This window comes from Quercus robur, chromosome 11, assembly GCF_932294415.1.
Source record: "Quercus robur chromosome 11, dhQueRobu3.1, whole genome shotgun sequence".
NCBI classification, from domain to species: Eukaryota; Viridiplantae; Streptophyta; class Magnoliopsida; order Fagales; family Fagaceae; genus Quercus; species Quercus robur.
In genome coordinates, this window is record NC_065544.1 from 45,997,213 (window position 1) to 46,015,183 (window position 17,971).

General features: G+C 34.2%; 2 protein-coding genes across 6 annotated transcripts; one reads left to right on the forward strand and one right to left on the reverse strand.

The window, feature by feature from the left end:
- Nucleotides 1–1,818: 1,818 nt before the first annotated feature.
- LOC126707491 (phosphatidylinositol/phosphatidylcholine transfer protein SFH3) lies at nucleotides 1,819–8,163 on the forward strand. Of its 4 annotated transcripts, none has more exons than XM_050407180.1 (15): nucleotides 1,819–1,910; nucleotides 2,617–2,804; nucleotides 3,585–3,846; nucleotides 3,969–4,068; nucleotides 4,180–4,446; nucleotides 4,614–4,691; nucleotides 4,807–4,908; nucleotides 4,991–5,040; nucleotides 5,313–5,412; nucleotides 5,518–5,610; nucleotides 5,742–5,825; nucleotides 6,236–6,353; nucleotides 6,760–7,139; nucleotides 7,373–7,453; nucleotides 7,594–8,163. In XM_050407180.1, exons 2-15 carry the CDS (start codon nucleotides 2,720–2,722, stop codon nucleotides 7,609–7,611), a joined length of 1,818 nt encoding a protein of 605 aa, XP_050263137.1. In that variant the 5' UTR covers nucleotides 1,819–1,910; nucleotides 2,617–2,719; the 3' UTR covers nucleotides 7,612–8,163. The 4 variants fall into 4 exon arrangements, with proteins under 4 accessions (XP_050263137.1, XP_050263136.1, XP_050263135.1 ...); XM_050407179.1 differs by lacking the exon at nucleotides 1,819–1,910 and adding an exon at nucleotides 1,925–2,317; XM_050407178.1 differs by lacking the exon at nucleotides 1,819–1,910 and adding an exon at nucleotides 1,925–2,257.
- Nucleotides 8,164–8,399: 236 nt separating this feature from the next.
- Nucleotides 8,400–17,514, reverse strand: LOC126707490 (phosphatidylinositol/phosphatidylcholine transfer protein SFH6-like). 2 transcript variants are annotated; one of them, XM_050407176.1, is made up of 14 exons: nucleotides 17,164–17,514; nucleotides 15,899–16,214; nucleotides 14,305–14,404; nucleotides 13,262–13,528; nucleotides 13,072–13,149; nucleotides 12,846–12,947; nucleotides 12,661–12,710; nucleotides 12,421–12,520; nucleotides 12,200–12,298; nucleotides 11,977–12,090; nucleotides 11,454–11,595; nucleotides 9,803–10,194; nucleotides 8,807–8,881; nucleotides 8,400–8,670 (listed from the first exon to the last, which is right to left on the reverse strand). In XM_050407176.1, exons 1-14 carry the CDS (start codon nucleotides 17,195–17,197, stop codon nucleotides 8,647–8,649), a joined length of 1,893 nt encoding a protein of 630 aa, XP_050263133.1. In that variant the 5' UTR covers nucleotides 17,198–17,514; the 3' UTR covers nucleotides 8,400–8,646. The 2 variants fall into 2 exon arrangements, with proteins under 2 accessions (XP_050263133.1, XP_050263132.1); XM_050407175.1 differs by having other exon boundaries at nucleotides 11,977–12,093.
- Between the last annotated feature and the right edge of the window lie 457 nt (nucleotides 17,515–17,971).

Consider the following 17,971-nt stretch of genomic DNA (forward strand, 5'->3'; position numbering starts at 1 on the left):
GTGTACAAAAACATGAACTGTATCATTTTTAATTTTTTTAAGTCAACTGTATATTTGTTAAGGAAAAGCCAATGGCGTCTCAGAAATTTAATATGAAGGCTAATGATGGACTCTCACGTTACAAGCTTCTCGGTAATCCAATGAACGATCTAGTATGAACCCAAATAGTACTTCATATTTAATACGTTTATGCTTAATGAACTAAATTTAGAATAATCCTTAACCTAACAAAACCCCAATAGATAGTAATGTTGAACCCAAAAACTCATTTGAATTTGTGATAAGATAAAGCCTAGGGACACAATTTTTTGCCACAATTGTGATATGATCGATTATGAGTGACGTAGAAAAAATAAGGAGTTCATGTAAAAGTAATTGTCTATCACTCACAATTGATCATCTCAACAAATTGTCAAATTATGTGGTTGTTATAGAACTCCTAAGTCTTAACACTTAAGAGGTAGAGTAAAAATAAAATTCAAATTCAAGACCACAAAACTCTACCATGATAAATTACCACTTGATTTTAAAAACCTAAAACATTAAGAAATGATCAATTTAATAATTATGTTAACAAGAAGTGTACTTGATAGGGACTGTATAAGTGCATATTATCAATAAAAAAGGAGATCGTGTGCAATTTTATTATCAAATTTTGATTAAAGCATATACTAAAATGGCACTTGATGTTGTTTTATTTGTTTTGTGATTGATGGTATAGTAGTGAAATCCACAGCCTCTACTCTTCTCTATCCCGTTTTATATTGGTTATTGTGTTATAAAAATACTGGGCTCAAAGCTAATATTTTGATAAAATAAGATTCAATATCATGCTCTAGAGAAAAGAAACCAACATGTTATTATTGAGTTATACGGGTTCCATGATCTCGACCACGAACAAATGAGAGCACATTGGAAGATAAAAACTAGTGCTTAGAGGGAGAAAATGAAGGCAAATAAGAATATATACAAATTAAAAGATGTTGCAACTATATTATTGAATTTGATCCAATTTTTTATTGTTATATATATTATTTAATATGACATAATTTTTCCATGCAAGCTGGCAAGAGAGTTAGAAAACTTAGAACCCAGGTTGCAAAATTTAGTGGGGTGCCACGACGTTAGCAAAATTGACTTTCTCCTACTTAATATAAATAAACTATCCAAAGTATATGTAATATATGGTTCACAAACATACCAACTAGCTACCACCATCTACCTATAGCTGTAATCCCAGCAAAACCATTATTAAAAATTTTAAATTATCAAATCCAAGACTGAATCAGATGAAACTAAACTACACTATATTACTATAAAAATTGTTAAATTGCATGTTCGGTTCTAAAAATGTGATTTTTTTGGGTTTCGAAATCATCCTTATACTGTAAAATGTTTCTAAAAAAATTCCTTACCATATGAACGTATAACAAATAAAATTCATAAAATCAAAGATTATTTCGCCATGAAATCCATGACGGTGAATAAATTTTAATTAACATGTTAGCATTTTTCATTTATTAGATGATGATAGTAGATTTTTAAAACAATTTGAAAATATATAAGAGTAATGGTATATTAGTATATCGCAATATTTTCATAACAATTTTTAAGAGACAGACTATCACAATATATATATAAAAAGGACAAAGTGACAATTTAATAAAATAGGACTTAAAAGGTTGAGTACCAAATATGCAATTAATCCATTCATCCACACACACACAAAAAAAAAAAAGGCAATTATATCTATAAAAAAATTATTAAAAGAAAAATTTAAGGAAAAATGGTTCAAGCGGTGGAATTAGCATAATGTTGTAATTGTCTCTCAAAAAAGAAAAAAAAAAAAAAAAGTTTCACAGATAAAACTTACAGATAAAATTTTCCGGGAAATGGGTCGGAGGTGTTAGGTAAGTCTGTTAGGAATAGTAAGAGTTTGAACGGAGTGGCTTGCATTTCGCCAACTCTTTCTCAGTTTCTGTTCCTTATTAGCAACACCAACACCATCAACAGTTCAACACCAACACCAACAAAAACAAACAATACAAAAGCTTCATGCCCCTACAGAGACCTTGTCAATGGCATGTCATGGAACAAAATCTTTCACTTTTCTAATTCTGTCATATCATCCTGGCTGTCCATTTTAGCCGTCCCTTTTCTGCCGCGATTTCAAGAGAATAATCCGGGTCATATATACACTTCTCTCTCTCTCTCCTTTTCTTCAACCTGCTTTACTACATTCTTGCCAAAAAAAAAGGTTTTTCTCTCCTACCCCATTTCTCTTCTTCATCTTCTTCACGTATTTTTTTTTCATCAGGTTTTTGATTCTTGAACCTTTTGATCTCTACCCTTTAAAGCTTTTTGCATGTATGATAGCATATCATATGCATATACATTTTCTTTGGCCGTTTATATGTTTATCTCGTTTTTTTTTTTTCATCATGATTTGATTCTTTTACTTCTTTTTTATTTCTCTCCACCCTTTTCAGCTTCTAGCAGATATGATAGCAAAACATATGCATATACATTTACTTTTGCCAACCTTTTTCATATTGATTCTGTTGTTCGCTTTTAATGTGGTAAATTTTCTGACTTTTTGTGTTTGGTTTTATAAAGGTGTAGACATATTCGGTGAGGGCAATAGTCTGGGCGTCTTTGTTATATATGAGTGCTTGATTCCCCTGCCCTTTTGTTGAGCTTACTTTGAATATCTAGAAAAATGTGTGACACAATGTCTGGACCTCTTGATCGACCGTTTAAAGCAGGTACAATGTCTGGACCTCTTGATAGACCTTTTAAAGCAGGCAAGTCTCTCGCAATTAATTGTTTTTTCTGCAATGTCATCTTCTTGAATCTTGTTATGATATCTTTTTGGTTTCAATAGATTGTAGGAAATCTTCATAGGTTTTGATGTTTCTAAATAATTCATTGATTATGTTCTCTGTATGAAACCAATAGGAATGATTTTTGAGGTTCTTGATCATCAATTGGTTTCCTAGAAAAGTCAAACAAGAAAAAAAAAAAAAAAAAAAAAAAAAATGAAGAAGAAGGAATAGAAAGATTTGAGAAATGAAAGACCAGAATATTCCTCTTAACCAAGTCTAATGTGGCTTTCTTTTTTATTTGATCCTTTTTTTTCTTACAAAGCTTTAAAATATCAAAATGTCTAATATGAGCCAAAATGAATTTGTTGACAGTTTTATGTCATTTGAACATAGATACCTTAGTGGTTCACAAAAGCTATTAATTATAGTCTGGTTAGTGGAAATCCAAAGCCAACAGATTTCTTCTTTCTTTCATTTTATCCCATTCATCAGAAAAACATTTAAAACTAAAATTTCAGCCAGTCTAAGTAGAAAGATAAAAACTCTAAAATCTCGAAAAGGTGTTGAGCTTTGTAATTCTTTTTGGCCATTTAGATAGAGCCTTTTTGGTTGAGCTTGCTAGATTCATAAGGAGCTCGTATATGTCAAATTTTATGTTATGAAATGCATAGTAGCAAGAGGAAAAAGATCTTTCTGCCTGTCTTTTTTTTTATCACCTTGCACTTGTGTTTCTAAACATTAAACAAAATGCATTTATAGGTCTTGAAAAATCTGACCATGAAAACTCTGAGGATGAGAGGAAGACAAGACTTGGATCTCTCAAGAAGAAGGCAATCAGTGCCTCCTCCAAGTTTAGGCATTCCTTGAAGAAACGGGGTCGGAGAAACAGTAAAGTCATGTCCGTTGCTATTGAGGATCACATTGATGCAGAAGAGTTGCAGGCAGTGGATGCATTCCGCCAAGCACTTATCTTGGAAGAACTACTACCCTCAAAACATGATGATCATCATATGATGCTAAGGTCAGTTCCTGTTCTGTGTTCACTACTATAGATCTAAGATTGCATTTGTAGCCATTTAGTTATAGAGACCCCAAGAATATACAAAACCAACCAAGTTGTTTATATGAATCATGATGGTGCAGATTTTTAAGGGCTAGGAAATTTGACATTGAGAAAACAAAGCAAATGTGGACTGATATGCTTCAGTGGAGGAAGGAGTATGAAGCAGACACAATCATGGAGGTATTCTATAAGTATTTTCTAATATTTAAACCCAGCATTTGGTGGAGATCTCTTTCTTATTTGACTACAATGTATGTGTCTGAATCTTTTCCCTTTGGTTTCTTGGTTAAGGACTTCGAGTTCAAGGAAATCGATGAAGTCTTAAAGTACTACCCACAAGGACATCATGGAGTTGATAAGGAAGGAAGACCTGTTTACATTGAAAGACTCGGTCAAGTTGATTCCACCAAGCTGATGCAAGTCACAACAATGGACCGCTATCTCAAGTATCATGTACGGGAGTTTGAGAGGACCTTTGCTGTTAAGTTGCCAGCATGTTCCATTGCAGCAAAGAAGCACATTGACCAGAGCACAACTATTTTGGATGTGCAAGGAGTGGTATGTAAGCTTTTTCTGCTTCATATTTGGTCAACCGAGCAATAATTAAACATCAAACATAGAATGGTGTAAACTCATTTATAAAAGTTGCATTGAACTTAAATACAAACCAATTAATTACTTTTGGAATATTTGTGTTCTAAATTCCTACATGATTGTCTCCTCAGGGGCTTAAACATTTAAGCAAATCAGCAAGGGAACTTCTTCTGCGCCTTCAGAAGATTGATGGTGACAATTACCCAGAGGTTCGCATTTCAACTCTACAAGTTCATGTGCCTCGAGCTTATTGGTTTGCAACCTTAGCCTGAATGATGGTGTTTGATTTTCAATTATGTTAACAAAGTCTTCTGTTTATTGCAGAGCCTGAACCGCATGTTCATCATCAATGCTGGTTCTGGATTTAGGATCTTATGGAATACTGTCAAATCATTCCTTGATCCCAAGACTGCTGCAAAAATTCATGTAAGAATTTATCATTTATCTCAAAATAGCACTGATTTTGATCATGTAATGATGCTAAACAGATACATGATTTACTTACCAGGTCCTGGGCAACAAATACCAGAGCAAGTTGCTTGAAATAATTGATGCCAGGTAAGTCTTTCTTAATCAAGTTCACAAACAATCTATATTTTGTCTATTTTGGTCTCTCATCTTTAAAAAAAAAATCACCAACTTATTTAGACTAGATTGTCTAGTACATGTGACATATTTAAGATTTGCAATTACAGTCTCCTCAATAACAGGACCCTTCTTTTTTAGCTACCTTGACAACAACATCTAATAATATACTTCTATGGAATAATTTTATATTAAAGTTTTCTATTAAACCACATTTACAACTTTTTTTTCTGGATTTGAGCCAGTGAACTTCCAGACTTTTTCGGTGGTACTTGTACTTGTGCAGACAAGGGTGGTTGCCTGCGTTCTGATAAGGGCCCATGGAATGATCAAGAAATATTCAAGGTAATTTGCTACTACTTACTCTATTTTCATTTAGTTACATTTTTTTTTCTCTGCAATGTATAACATAAAAAATAAATGATGGAATATGTTATTTTGATAAGCCAGATGGTTCAAAATGGTGAGGCCAAATGCCCAAGGAAAATACTGACTGGCATTGAGGAGAAGACAATCTCTGAAGATGGGAATGCATGCCCAAAGGTAGTGAGTGAAGTTTGTCTTTCAACTTTTGCAGGTTGATCTTCTCAGTGTTAACATTAATTGTCTGGTCAATTTCTTTATACAAATTTTGAATTCCCTAACATTTTTTTTTTTTTACCAATGCAATGAAGCGGTATGATTCTTTCAGCTCAGAATCAGGTGATGTTCCAAGGGATTATGCAGAAGAACCAAAACTCTCTTCTGTTCCTGAAGCAGTAAGTTTTCTCGACTTCCATCACATTCTGGTCATCCAAAACCATCTCCTTCCTAGCATGATGAAGCTAACTAACCAAATCAAGTTGATCAACTCTAACATACTTCAGCATTATTTCATCCAAGGTTAGGAGTGCTAGTAAACCTTGTAGGATCATTATATTTTTAGTTGAATATGCATAATTTTCAAGTTTTTGAGACTTTTCAACGAATTAATAAGAATTCTGTGCTATCTTTGTTGTCTTGCTTCTTCAAAGCATCTTAATATTAATTCATGTATAGATTGTTCACAGAAACTGAAGGCACACATTCTAATTCCTATTTCTGATCTCTGCCATAACCTCTTGCAATTTGTCCATAGATTGTTGTGTTTGCTCCATCAGTTCATTAATATTCTTTTTGCATGCTGCAGTTTCCCATCACCAAAAAGTACCATAATCCCTATAACAGCTTTGTTCCAATGGTTGACAAGACTGTGGATGCAGCTTGGTCAAAACAAGTACAAATTGCTAAATTCTCTGTTACTAAAGGTACACATTTTGCTGATATAATACTTATAATTTACCGTTGGATAGATAGATAGATAGATATAAAATGCTTAAAGGCTTTCTGAAAATAATTCCAGCTTGTAGTTTGTTTCTGAAAAGATTCTTAGGGGGTCACTGCATCAATATCCAACCTTATGCATTATATACTGCTACCTAAGCAACACTTGTCACTTGTTAACATGTTATAAAATTTTAACATAGGCTCTTTATGGAATTGTGATACCAAAGACCGAGCACACCACCTTTAAGATTTTATATTTTACTATAAATTATACTAATTTTTCGGAATGTAGAAGGATTTTCAGTTTACCAAATCAGTGTCTATTGAAAAATTTCCTTGCGGTCAAGATTTATAGTAAAAACATTCCTCCATTTTCCATATCCACAGATTGTTACCCGGTGCAAGGTGCTTCGAAGGACCCCAAAGGAATAACCAATCATATTATTGCCGGGATCATGGCCTTTGTTATGGGCATTGTCACTATTGGCCGCTTGACAAAGAACATGCCAAAGAAAGTCGCTGAAGCTGCCGTCTATAACAGCTCTGTCTACTACGATGACACAGTGATTAAAGGCCATCAGTTGCCATCACCTGCCATCTCCACCACAGACTACATGACAGTGATAAAGCGCATGGCCGAATTGGAAGAGAAGGTGAATGTTCTCAGCAACAAGCCAGCAGTCATGCCAGCTGAGAAGGAGGCAATGCTGAATGCTGCACTAAGCCGTGTTGATGCCCTGGAGCAAGAGCTATCCTCAACCAAGAAGGTATTGCCTTAATTTCTTAGAAAATTAGATGTTGGATCTATTACTAAAGCGTAAAACTTCAATATAGTTCCTTAGATACTGTAACTCGGGTTTCCTAATCAGATTCAATCATGTGGCCTTAGACGCTCCACAAGGAAATGCATTGGCCAATATTAATAATCACGTGGTTAAATTTTAATCTTAATTTAGATAACCAAATGTGCAGTACTAAGTATGATTTTTCTTTGGTGAAGGCACTCGAGGATTCTCTTGTTCGACAGCAGGAGCTCGTAGATTACCTTGAGAAGGAGAAGAAGAAGAAGAAGAAGAAACTGGTATGTTACTAAATCTTTAGATGTTAGCTAGTAGTACTAAGCATATTAAAAGATGTAGTGTATGTTTTTTCATTCTTTAAAAGATGTAGCTAGTAGTACTAAGCATATTAAAAATGTAGTTTTTTGGACTGTGATTGCAGAGCCTATTCCACTGGTGAGGTGATACAGGAGCTGGATAACGAACACTGCTCCAAATAAATACTTATTATTTTCTAAGTTGGCGGCGATGTTGATTTTGAGTCCCAGGGATGCTGTTTGCTGCATTCATTTGATGTTTTGTGTTTGCTTTGTCCAATTATTAACTAAATGGCTTTGTTTATTAACAGTGTGTGGTACATTCACACTTGTGTATATTTTGAATGATTAATACTTGTGTTAGTTTTACGTAAATCTTCATGAATTTTGCAGTTTTTATTAAAGTGTCTTTTCTTTTGCCAAAAGAAAAGGTAGGGGAAAAGAGCTACTGCACAAGCTTGGCGGTCAGAGATGTACTTTGGTTCTTAGGCTAGAAGGTGAAGTTATTCGTTTAAAGTCTTCATTTTCTCAAATGAATTGGAGGATTAAACTCCATGTATGTATAATACCTATACAGCTTTTCTGATTAACACAATCGTGTATTTTCCCCTGCCAATTCATGATACAATTTAGGTGCTAGACCTGTCACAAGTGCTTATAGTTAATATCATAACCTAATAATTAGTTTTATCACAGGTTTTGTTTTTGTTATGCTTGAGCTAGCTTAAGCAGATTCTTATCAGCAAGTTCATTTTATGATTCACATTATATATTACAAGTCTAAATCCCTACCATGGAAAAAATAAAAAGGCTATTTCCATCCTGTATTTTGAACACTTGTGGCCATATTATATTGGGAACTCGGCGAGACACTAAGTGGGTTTAAACGCCCTCCCATTAGTCTCAAGGCTCGAGCAACACAAACTCGCAATAGTATCAAACTAGCTTTAATAGATATGAAAACCAGATGGGTCTGAAGTCTGCTCTTTCCAAACATTATATGAAGGCTTAAAATTATAAAATCAAACAGCAGTGATAGTTTCAGAACATCTACCGCCTTAACGTTTCTTTACAATGTCTGTTTCTCAATAGACATGGACAGAAAATCACACTTTTTAAGATTGTTTACATCGCATGATCAAACAAATCTTCTGCAGTATCTCCATCAGCAAAACATCTCACCAGCAAAAAAACTTCTTTTTCTGATTGACATGCAATAAAATTTAAAAAAAAAAAAGAAAAAGAAAAAAGGAGAGGAAATATCAGCCACAAATCTCATTAATAAAAAAAGAGGTTAACTACATACATGTAACAGTTAAAATCAACACATCAACCTACCCGCAACTTTTCTTCCTCTTGTCTGTCTATGTAAGCAAGTAATTCTTCTTGTCTCATTAAAGCATTATAGAGAGCCTGCTCAGAAGAAAGCCAAAAATCAATACATGCATCTTTGGAAAATTTGATCTAGTAAATATGTAGAGGATGCTGGTGCTGTCATGTTTAAAACAAGTCCCAAAAGAAAGACAGGTAATGCTTGCATGGTGAGACAACACCGCTGCAAGTAAAGACCAAGATATTGTGCATGTACATCAAATAGCACGACACAAAATGGAGAGTGAAAAGAGAATTACATAACAGCCAATTATCTTTTAGCTAAAACAAATAATAAAAAAATACCTTGCATCCAAACTAGACAAAATAGAAACTCATTATGATTATAGCAGTGAAAAAAAAGTGGGGGGGGGGGGGGGGGGGGGGGGAGCTTTGACTAATTAAAAACTTCATTGAGACACAAAAAAAACCAAGCTGGCAATAAATCCAGTTCTGTGAGACAATATTATCAGCTTGATGATGAAGCAAACATAAGTTGCATGTGCTACAATAAGAAATGAAGATGCAGTCCAGTGTTTACACCACAAGCTTCTTGAAATAGCCCAATGGCAGCTCCTCTCCTTGTACGAACAAGGTGGAGTATGAGGCCATGGGTACAAAACCAACTGGGTGCCTGTGTAATACCAATTAAAAAAAGGCTTCTTGAAGTTATGAAGGTATGCATCAATGCTGAGATCCCTTCTGATCATTGGATGTCTCCAACGCACACAGAAGCCATCTATTCCATGTTGTGCCAACCTTTGAAATGTAAGCCCCATCTGTAGTGGCCGGCTGCCATGTGCACTGGATGATCCAGTGACTTTAGAGTATCTAAACCCCCACTGCTACACATTATAATTATTGACTGGTGCACTGGGTACAACCTTTTTTTAAAAACACTACAGTGACACTTAAATGCTTCTGCCGGAAAAACAATAAACTTCAGAAATTCCACAATTTTACCTGTTTAGTTGCAATTAGCTCTGCTTCTAGGGCATCCACACGACAGACAGCAGCATTAAGCAATTCCTCTTTCTCATAGGGCATCTCAGATGGCTTTGATTGGAGCATGGTGACCTTCTCTTCAAGCTCACCAAGCTTGTTCAGCACAGAAGACAGGAGCTCTGCCTCTGTGTAAGATGGAGTTGGTGAAGTGGGGTGAAACTCCTCTTTGTCTGTTGCATCAGGAGTATTTTGTTCACAATTAGGTAGTGTTTCAGGAAGTTTATTTGTCACACGACCAGCCACTGAACGGAAGACAGTGAAAAAGGTCATGAAGAAGGTCATAACAGCCACAAAAATATGACCACGAATCCCTTCAGGTGGCTTTTGGTTGTCAGATGGGGGAAGAGTCCCTGCAAAGGAAAATTAAACTTCTTAAGTATATATGTTTAAAATATTATGCACTCCATAGGAAAAGAAACAAGATTGAACAATGTTATCAAGTTTCACACCAGATGTAACTATATGAATGTCAGACCCAGGACAAAAAAGTTGAGTCAAGTACAGGCAAGCAAAGATCAATGTATTTATGCCACATTACAAAGATTGTTTTAGTATTTTGTCTAAAATCCAAATTACAACCTTTAAGTCATTTTCGTCTATAAAGTTCATTTTTAGTCAAAATAGTTCTTAAAGTTTGCTTTTATTTGCCAAGTTGATCCTTCCGTCCTCTACCATTTAAAAAACTACCATTAAATATATATTTTTTTTTAAATATTTTAAATACAATAAAGTATACTTTTATTGTCAAGTTGATCCTTCATCCACTACCATTTAAAAAGTTACTGTTATATATATATAAAGGAATATTATACATACCAAAACACTAATAAGTTTTATTTTACATAAAAAAAATAATTTTTAAACTCAAAACACTAACTACAGCTTCACTACTGTGCCCAACCAAACCCCAATTACCCTGCACGGCTGCACCAAAATACCAACCTCCTCTAATTCCACCCAAAACCAAGCCATGCCACCACCATAAACCTTCCAAACCATCATTTGGCCACCCAAATTAATCCAAGCATAATCACACTTAAGAGTTGCTGATCTGGGATAAAGGAATAGTGAACCATCAGGTTTGACAAAGGCTTGTCAATCATGATGTTGACAAGTAATTTCTATGGCCTAATGAAGGCTTCAGCAGCAACATCTACAAGTGAAAGGGAGAGGAATTCCAGGCAGGAGCTTGTTAGTCAGCTGCAAAGAGATGAGTGGTGGAGACATGGCCAAAACAACTACTTTTTTCGAAGTTGTTAATGTTAACTTTTTAAGGGAGGTGATAAAAAGATCAATTTGATGACAAAAGGACAAATTGACAAACATGAAACTTTAGAGACGCTAATGATATTCCACTTTTAACTTAAGGGGCATGATTTGGATTTTATCCTAGTATTTTACTGGACAAAAAGGGTTCTCTGCTTTTACGAAAACAACAATGCCAGAAAAGTAGCATAACAAGTATCAGATGCACTTGACATATTTAAAGGCCACTTCAAATCCAGGAAGTCAGTTTAAAAACATGTACCATAACAGACTAGCTTCACCATTTTAATGAGATTGACAGTTAAATGTGGTAAACGAGCAGTACACCCAGGTAATTTCTAACCTTTGGAAGCAACAGGTACACAAGGTGTCTGGAGGGACACTTGCTTCTTCCAACTAGCATCGACAGCCTTGTCAACCATTGGAACATATTCATCATACCCTGGGAAGCTACTTGCATAGCTTGCCTTTCCAACCACCTTAGCCTGCATATCCATGAAAGTACATTAGAAGACTAAGCAAATTCCACAAATCATGACCAAATTTCAATATTTTAAGATAGCATAGAAAAATTCTATGAGATCATGGTCTTGTACATTACAAACAAGCAATATCAATTAGTTACTCTGTTAAGTATAAGGGGCAAGGTTCCCAAAGACATAGAGGAAGGAATCAATAATGCTATGTAACCATTTCCAAATTGACCAATTTGTGAATTCAAAATCAGAATTTTATAGGAAACTCTCCCAAGATCGAACTGTTCATTCTACCTCAAGCTAAACAAGTATCATCAACACACCCTAACCCATCAATGAAAAACATTGATTCTGTTATAAAAATCACAGACTAAATGGTCAGAAACCTACTTCTTCACGAACGGGAGTCAATCGAAGGTGTGAATAACTCCTATTTGCTTTTGGGGAAGTGATGTCTTCAGCTTCAGATCCTGATTCAGCTGTGGATGTATCACTTCCTTTTAACTGCTTCAAGATAGCGACAGATGACAAAAATGTGACAATTCTTAGTAAGATCCAAAATAATTGCAATATAGCTCCATCCATAAAAACTGGTGAATCGAGAAGGTCTTACCATTGGGTACTGCGGCTTAGCATAAGCAACAACCTTCCCCTCGCTGTTTAAAACTTTCACAACCTGCCTGGCACGCCGTGCTTCACCATTAAGAACCATCTGCAACAAACAATACAACCAACCAATGGTTTCTCTATTACATAATGAAGCACAAGTGGATTACTAAATAGCCCATTTGAAAGCAAAAAATCTAAATAGAAACTCTGAGGGTAAAACATAACCTTTAAAATTTCAGGGTTTTTCCATGGCCCCTTGTCAGACCGGAGGCAACCTCCCTGATCTGCACAGGTACAGGTACCACCCAGAAATTCTGGCAACTCACTGCATAATTGCAAAGATTTGCATAAGTTCTGAAACATATTATTTCACTTCTATAAGAAGTACAAGTAAACATCACAACCATTAAAAATAAAGCTTACAGAAAATATTCATATATTACAAAGGTATCAAACCCAAACTACCTGGCATCAATTATCTCAAGCAATTTGCTCTGGTATTTGTTTCCAAGAACCTAAATAATTCCAACAACAAAAAAAGAGAGACAAATTTACTGATAAATAAATGACACAAAAAGTCAATGGCCCTGAAGTGTTAAAACTTAAAACACAATCCTAAAAACATGTGGGAAGGGGAATATGAAGCATACATGAATCTTGGAAGTTGTTTTCGGATCTAGGAAAGTCTTGACAGTATTCCATAGTAGCCTAAATCCAGGGCCAGCATTGATGATAAACATCTGACAAAGAGTCTGCACAGTCGAGAGAATACCAAAAACAAAAATTGACATTAGACTTTATTTTTGCTCACATGGTTAATATAAATCATTAAAGAAGGAATCATAAGAGCATATTGAAAGAATGGAAACTGCATGCCTCTGGATAATTGTCACCATCAATCTTCTGCAACCGCATGATGAGATCCCGTGCAGATTTTGTAAAGTTCTTAAAGCCCTGAAATGATAATATTATAAAGAAGAAATAAAAAATAATTAGGTACTCCTTCAAATTCTAACCAAAACATCAACTCTGCAATCAGCAATGGTTATTTACAGGCGCCACATACCACGCCTTGAACATCTAAGATTGTAGTGCTTGAATCTATGTGCCTCTTTGCAGCAATGGTACAAGCTGGAAACTTTATGGCAAAGCTTTTCTCAAACTCCCGCACATGATATTTTACATACCGATCCATGGTTGTAACTTGCATAAGTTTGTTAGGATCAACCTTTCCCAGTCTTTCAATATAAACAGGTCTTCCTTCCTTGTCCACACCATGATGACCATGAGGATAATATTTTAAAACTTCATGCAACTCTTTGAACTCGAAATCCTGATGAAAACAACAATATGGTAAATATGTGAAAATATAACTAATAGGCACTACAGATCCAGGAAAAAGACAACACAGTGTTGGTTCAGATTGGCTTATTTTCTATAGCTTACTAGTATTATGTATGTGCAATGCATGGCTTAATCAAAGAATCATTTGTAAACTAAAAAAATTATTTATAATAAAATAATCGAAATTAATTAATAAAATAGATAGTAAAAATACAATAACAGAAATTAATTTGAGTTACAAAATGACGTCACATTAAGACTAAGTTTTTATTAAAAAACAAATATTACTATAGATTGTAAAATAATTTAATTAAATGACTAAAGGTCTGATAATTTCAAATGGAAGGATTTTTTTTTTTTCTGTTGATAAGTTTTAGTCACAGCTTATGTAAATTTCTACAATTATTTGTTAATAGTAACTCATTAAAGGCATCAATTGAAAAGATTAAAAAGCTAATGGTTTTAATTAAAACTTTTTAGAATTTAGGGTTTTAATTTGAAATTACTGCAATTATTGGGGAATTATGTGATTAACTAATTACCTAAGTCTTTAATAAGGCTAGCCACTTTGTGTAAGGAGGGTGTAACCACTTGGCGCTGTCACAGTTTCTACAACTTAACTTTTTTTTCTTTGATAAGTGTTTCTAGGACTTAACTTTTATTATAGAGCATATGATTTGCTTAGTTTTTACCAACCCTATTATCATATTTCTACCTCACTTTAAGCAGATAAGAAAATAAGCCTATCCAAATGCACACAGTTACCTCCATAATAGTGTCAGCGTCAAATTCCCTCCTCCACTGAAGCATATCAGCCCACATATGCTTTGCTTTTTCGATATCAAACTTCCTAGCTTTCAAAAACCTGAGAGTAATATAATCCTTGAGAATGTTGCTACTTACATCTTTTCAAAAGAAGGAGAAGAAAGTCATAAACTTAACAGAAAATAAAAAACTGCAACAACCTCAACCAATATTAAAAGAAAAGCATGGGATATGAAAGGAGACACATGTTAGAATGTCCCTAATAAAGAATGAGAAAGAATACATTTCACAAAGTCACTACGAGTCTGTTCGGTTGACAAGATTTTGGGGCGAGATTTTAGAATTCTAGAAAGTTTTAGAGACAAATCTGTTCAGTTGACTAAAATAGTGGGAATCAAAAAAATCTTGGGCAACCTCAAATCCTACAACACATGGGATTCTAAAGCCTCTCCTAAAACCAAGTAATTAGAGTCTCTCACAACTTGAAACTTGAGCAGGAGTTTGTAAACATGCAAAAAAATTCACAGTAAGCCTCTGTGTGTTTTTTTATTGGGGGGCAAAAAACAGAGCAAAAGTATAGCACACGATCTGTTGTTCAACCAATCTGATATTGGGTGATAAATCATAGATTTTTTTTTAGAAAAAAAAAATTAGACTTTATTAAGATACCAAATCATTTGTGCATCAGCACACCAAGTTTCAGTTTATCACCAGTAGGCACTTCCACGCAATAGATCTTGTGCACCCTCATACACATTCACATGAACTAAAAAAATTTCAAAAAATTTTTAGGGAAGGGAAACATGGCCCCTCCTGCTCTCATGTTGCTTTGCATGTATATTTGAAAGGTAATTATATAGAAAGACTAAAAGTTAATAAAATCAATACTTAATAAATTCATTTAGATCAAGCATGAACAAAACATGGGTATAAAAATAGTTTAGGAAGAAGATAACTAGATGACCTTTGTAGATAAAAGCATTTGCACAGGAATTCAAAGTTTACACTTGCAGTAGACTAAATTATCTATGTATACCCCTCAGTGTTATATATGTCAGCATGCTTCTTTATTATACTGCTTTTCTGAATAATTTTTTTCCTCATTATTGATGGATTTGAATATTTGTATTAAACGTATCATGTTTCCCATTTTCAGGAATAGAATAAAATCCAAGTTATTTCTTTTCAATGAAATTCAAGTTAGCAAAACAACCTACATTAAACTCTCAGGATTTTTTTTTTTTTTTTTGGATAGGTAAACTCTCAGGAATTCTAAAACTAAATTCTAAGGACCAACCAAACATTCAATTGTAATTTCTCAGGAATTAAAACAGCCCAGAGTTTAAACTCACAAGAATCTTTCATTCTCTTGAATCAACATTCCTGCCAAGCAAACAACACCTAACAAACATCTAGAAGAACTTGTATGCATTTTTTCTATTAGTAAGTTTACACAAGCAGCCAGTGGATTTTAAACCCATAACCTTTCCCTCTACCCCTTTCTTATGGGGGAGGAGGTGAGCTAGATCTCAGTACCATAAGCATTTGTATGCATATGAAAGTATAAACTATAAAAAGATTAGAGATAGCACACCTCAACATCATATGGTAATCATCATGTTTTTCCGGTAGCAATTCATCCATTACGAGTGATTGTCGAAATCCATCAACGGCCTGTAGCTCCTCAACATCCCTAACATCCTCAATGGAAACAGAGCTGACTCGGCCATCACTTTTTCTTCTACTGCTCTTCTTCTTGAGAGAGTGTTTAAATTTGGTAGATGCATTGAGCGCTTTCTTTTTCAGAGACCCCATTCTGGTCCTCCTTTCATCCTCAGAGTTTTCAAAATCAGATTTCCTTTCTCTTCTCTCGTCTCTTCTCTCATCACTACCAGAGGACCCTTCAAAGCCTAGCACGAAGGAAAAGCACAAAAATGTTAAACCACAAACAACCAATATAACCAAACTAGGATAGGTTAAAGGTATCCAAAGAAGCTACATTCTTAAAATCATATAAACCTGTATAAAATCATATACCCAAAACAACTATAAGAGTTTAAAAATCAAAGGGAATAAACTTCATATAATTATGCATTTGTTGCTCAATTGGCACCTCGTGATGTTTCCACCAGAGACGTCCAAGGTTAAAATCCCCCTACCCCATTGTTGTAACTATTTAATTATCAAAAATATTATGCATCATCCCACCATTAAATTTTTATGATTTTTGAAAAATAATGGGGAATCAACTTCATATAATTATGCATAATCACACAGCCATTAAGGCACACCACACAAAGTACCATTTAATAAACCCAAACACAAAGATTGCATTAGGATTTGAGGATTTACAACCAAGAGGTCTGAAGAAGTAGTATGAATTGGTCAATATCAATTTAACATTGAGAATTTCACTCCAAATTTTCAAATAACATCTTCCATACACCTAATCATTTCAACTCTACATATTAAAATCTCTTAAATCCATCCATCAATTTCATCAACCCAAAAAATAAAAATCTAATTTTTCATAGTTTATTAAAGTCATTTAAACTAAAATCTAAAACCCAAATCTTTCTCTTTAGTAAGATACATTCTCATAAACAAGAACTCCAATAAATTAATACTTACACACAAAATCAATTTCTTTGATACAATTGCGTTTGGTTCCAAAGAAAACATTACCAAACATACCACTCTTTTTAACTCAACAAAACCAAAAACGAAAAAAAAAAAAAAAACAGAACTCTTAGTCAAATTTCTTTCTTTCCTTTACTTTTTTTCTCAGGAACCAAACAGAATCTAACAAAGCGAAACCCTAAAAACCATAAAAACAAAATACAGGAAATAATCACTCACAAGGCCTAGCGAAGCGATCGAGTGGGCCCGACATGTCAAGCAAAGAAGCTCCGATGAACAATGCAGAACCAAAGCTGGATTTCGGTGGCGAAAACCTAAGAGGAACACCGCATTCCGATCCGAAAATGAAAACGGAGCTTCGAAAAAAACACGAATCCGAATCCGAGAGAAAGATAGAGAAGAGAGGAGAGAATGAGTAGCACTGCAAATTGTACAAATAAAGTGTAACGAATCACGAAAAAGATCCGACGGTGATAAATGCGGTGTTTCAGTGAAAGAAGAGAATTTTCTTTTTCTATTTATATTTTTTTTTTTTTGGGTTGTAACTGATCTTATTAAGAGCAATGTAACGAGTCACAATATTCGAGAAGAATCAGAAGTAGAATTTAACATCAATCTCTATGTGTTTTTCCTTTTTTGCATTTTTTTCTCTTTATGGTAATAAATTTAATTACTCACAGTAAAACAGTGGAAGAATGAGTTTTGGGAAGAGAGTACACAATTTATTGTATGGCTTTTATCACAACGTTATCATTATTTAAATTGAGAGGACTATTGATGCGGTCTTTTCTAACAAATAAAATAATATTTATGTAAATATATATGTGAGTTTTTTAATAAGTAAAAAGAATAAAAAATAAAAGAGAAATGTTATATCCACGATATTTTTATAACAAATTAGATGGTTAATTGTTATTAGCTTAAATTTGAACCTAACACTATGATTATTTTTTTGCCCCCAATAATAACAACTAATAACAACCTGCTACTTAGAATTTGTTGTCAAAAATATTGTGGACATATCATT

What these genes read in the sequence shown, in the direction of transcription:
- LOC126707491 (XM_050407180.1), top strand. Translation starts at nt 2,720, where the DNA reads ATGTGTGACACAATGTCTGGACCTCTTGATCGACCGTTTAAAGCAGGT. An exon ending in TGATAGACCTTTTAAAGCAG is followed by an intron (nt 2,805 to 3,584) that starts GCAAGTCTCTCG and finishes ATGCATTTATAG; the next exon opens with GTCTTGAAAAATCTGACCAT. An exon ending in ATGGGAATGCATGCCCAAAG is followed by an intron (nt 5,611 to 5,741) that starts GTAGTGAGTGAA and finishes AATGCAATGAAG; the next exon opens with CGGTATGATTCTTTCAGCTC.
- LOC126707490 (XM_050407175.1), bottom strand. Translation starts at nt 17,197, where the DNA reads ATGTCGGGCCCACTCGATCGCTTCGCTAGGCCTT. An exon ending in CGATCGCTTCGCTAGGCCTT is followed by an intron (nt 16,215 to 17,163) that starts GTGAGTGATTAT and finishes CCTTCGTGCTAG; the next exon opens with GCTTTGAAGGGTCCTCTGGT. An exon ending in TGACTCCCGTTCGTGAAGAA is followed by an intron (nt 11,596 to 11,976) that starts GTAGGTTTCTGA and finishes ATGGATATGCAG; the next exon opens with GCTAAGGTGGTTGGAAAGGC.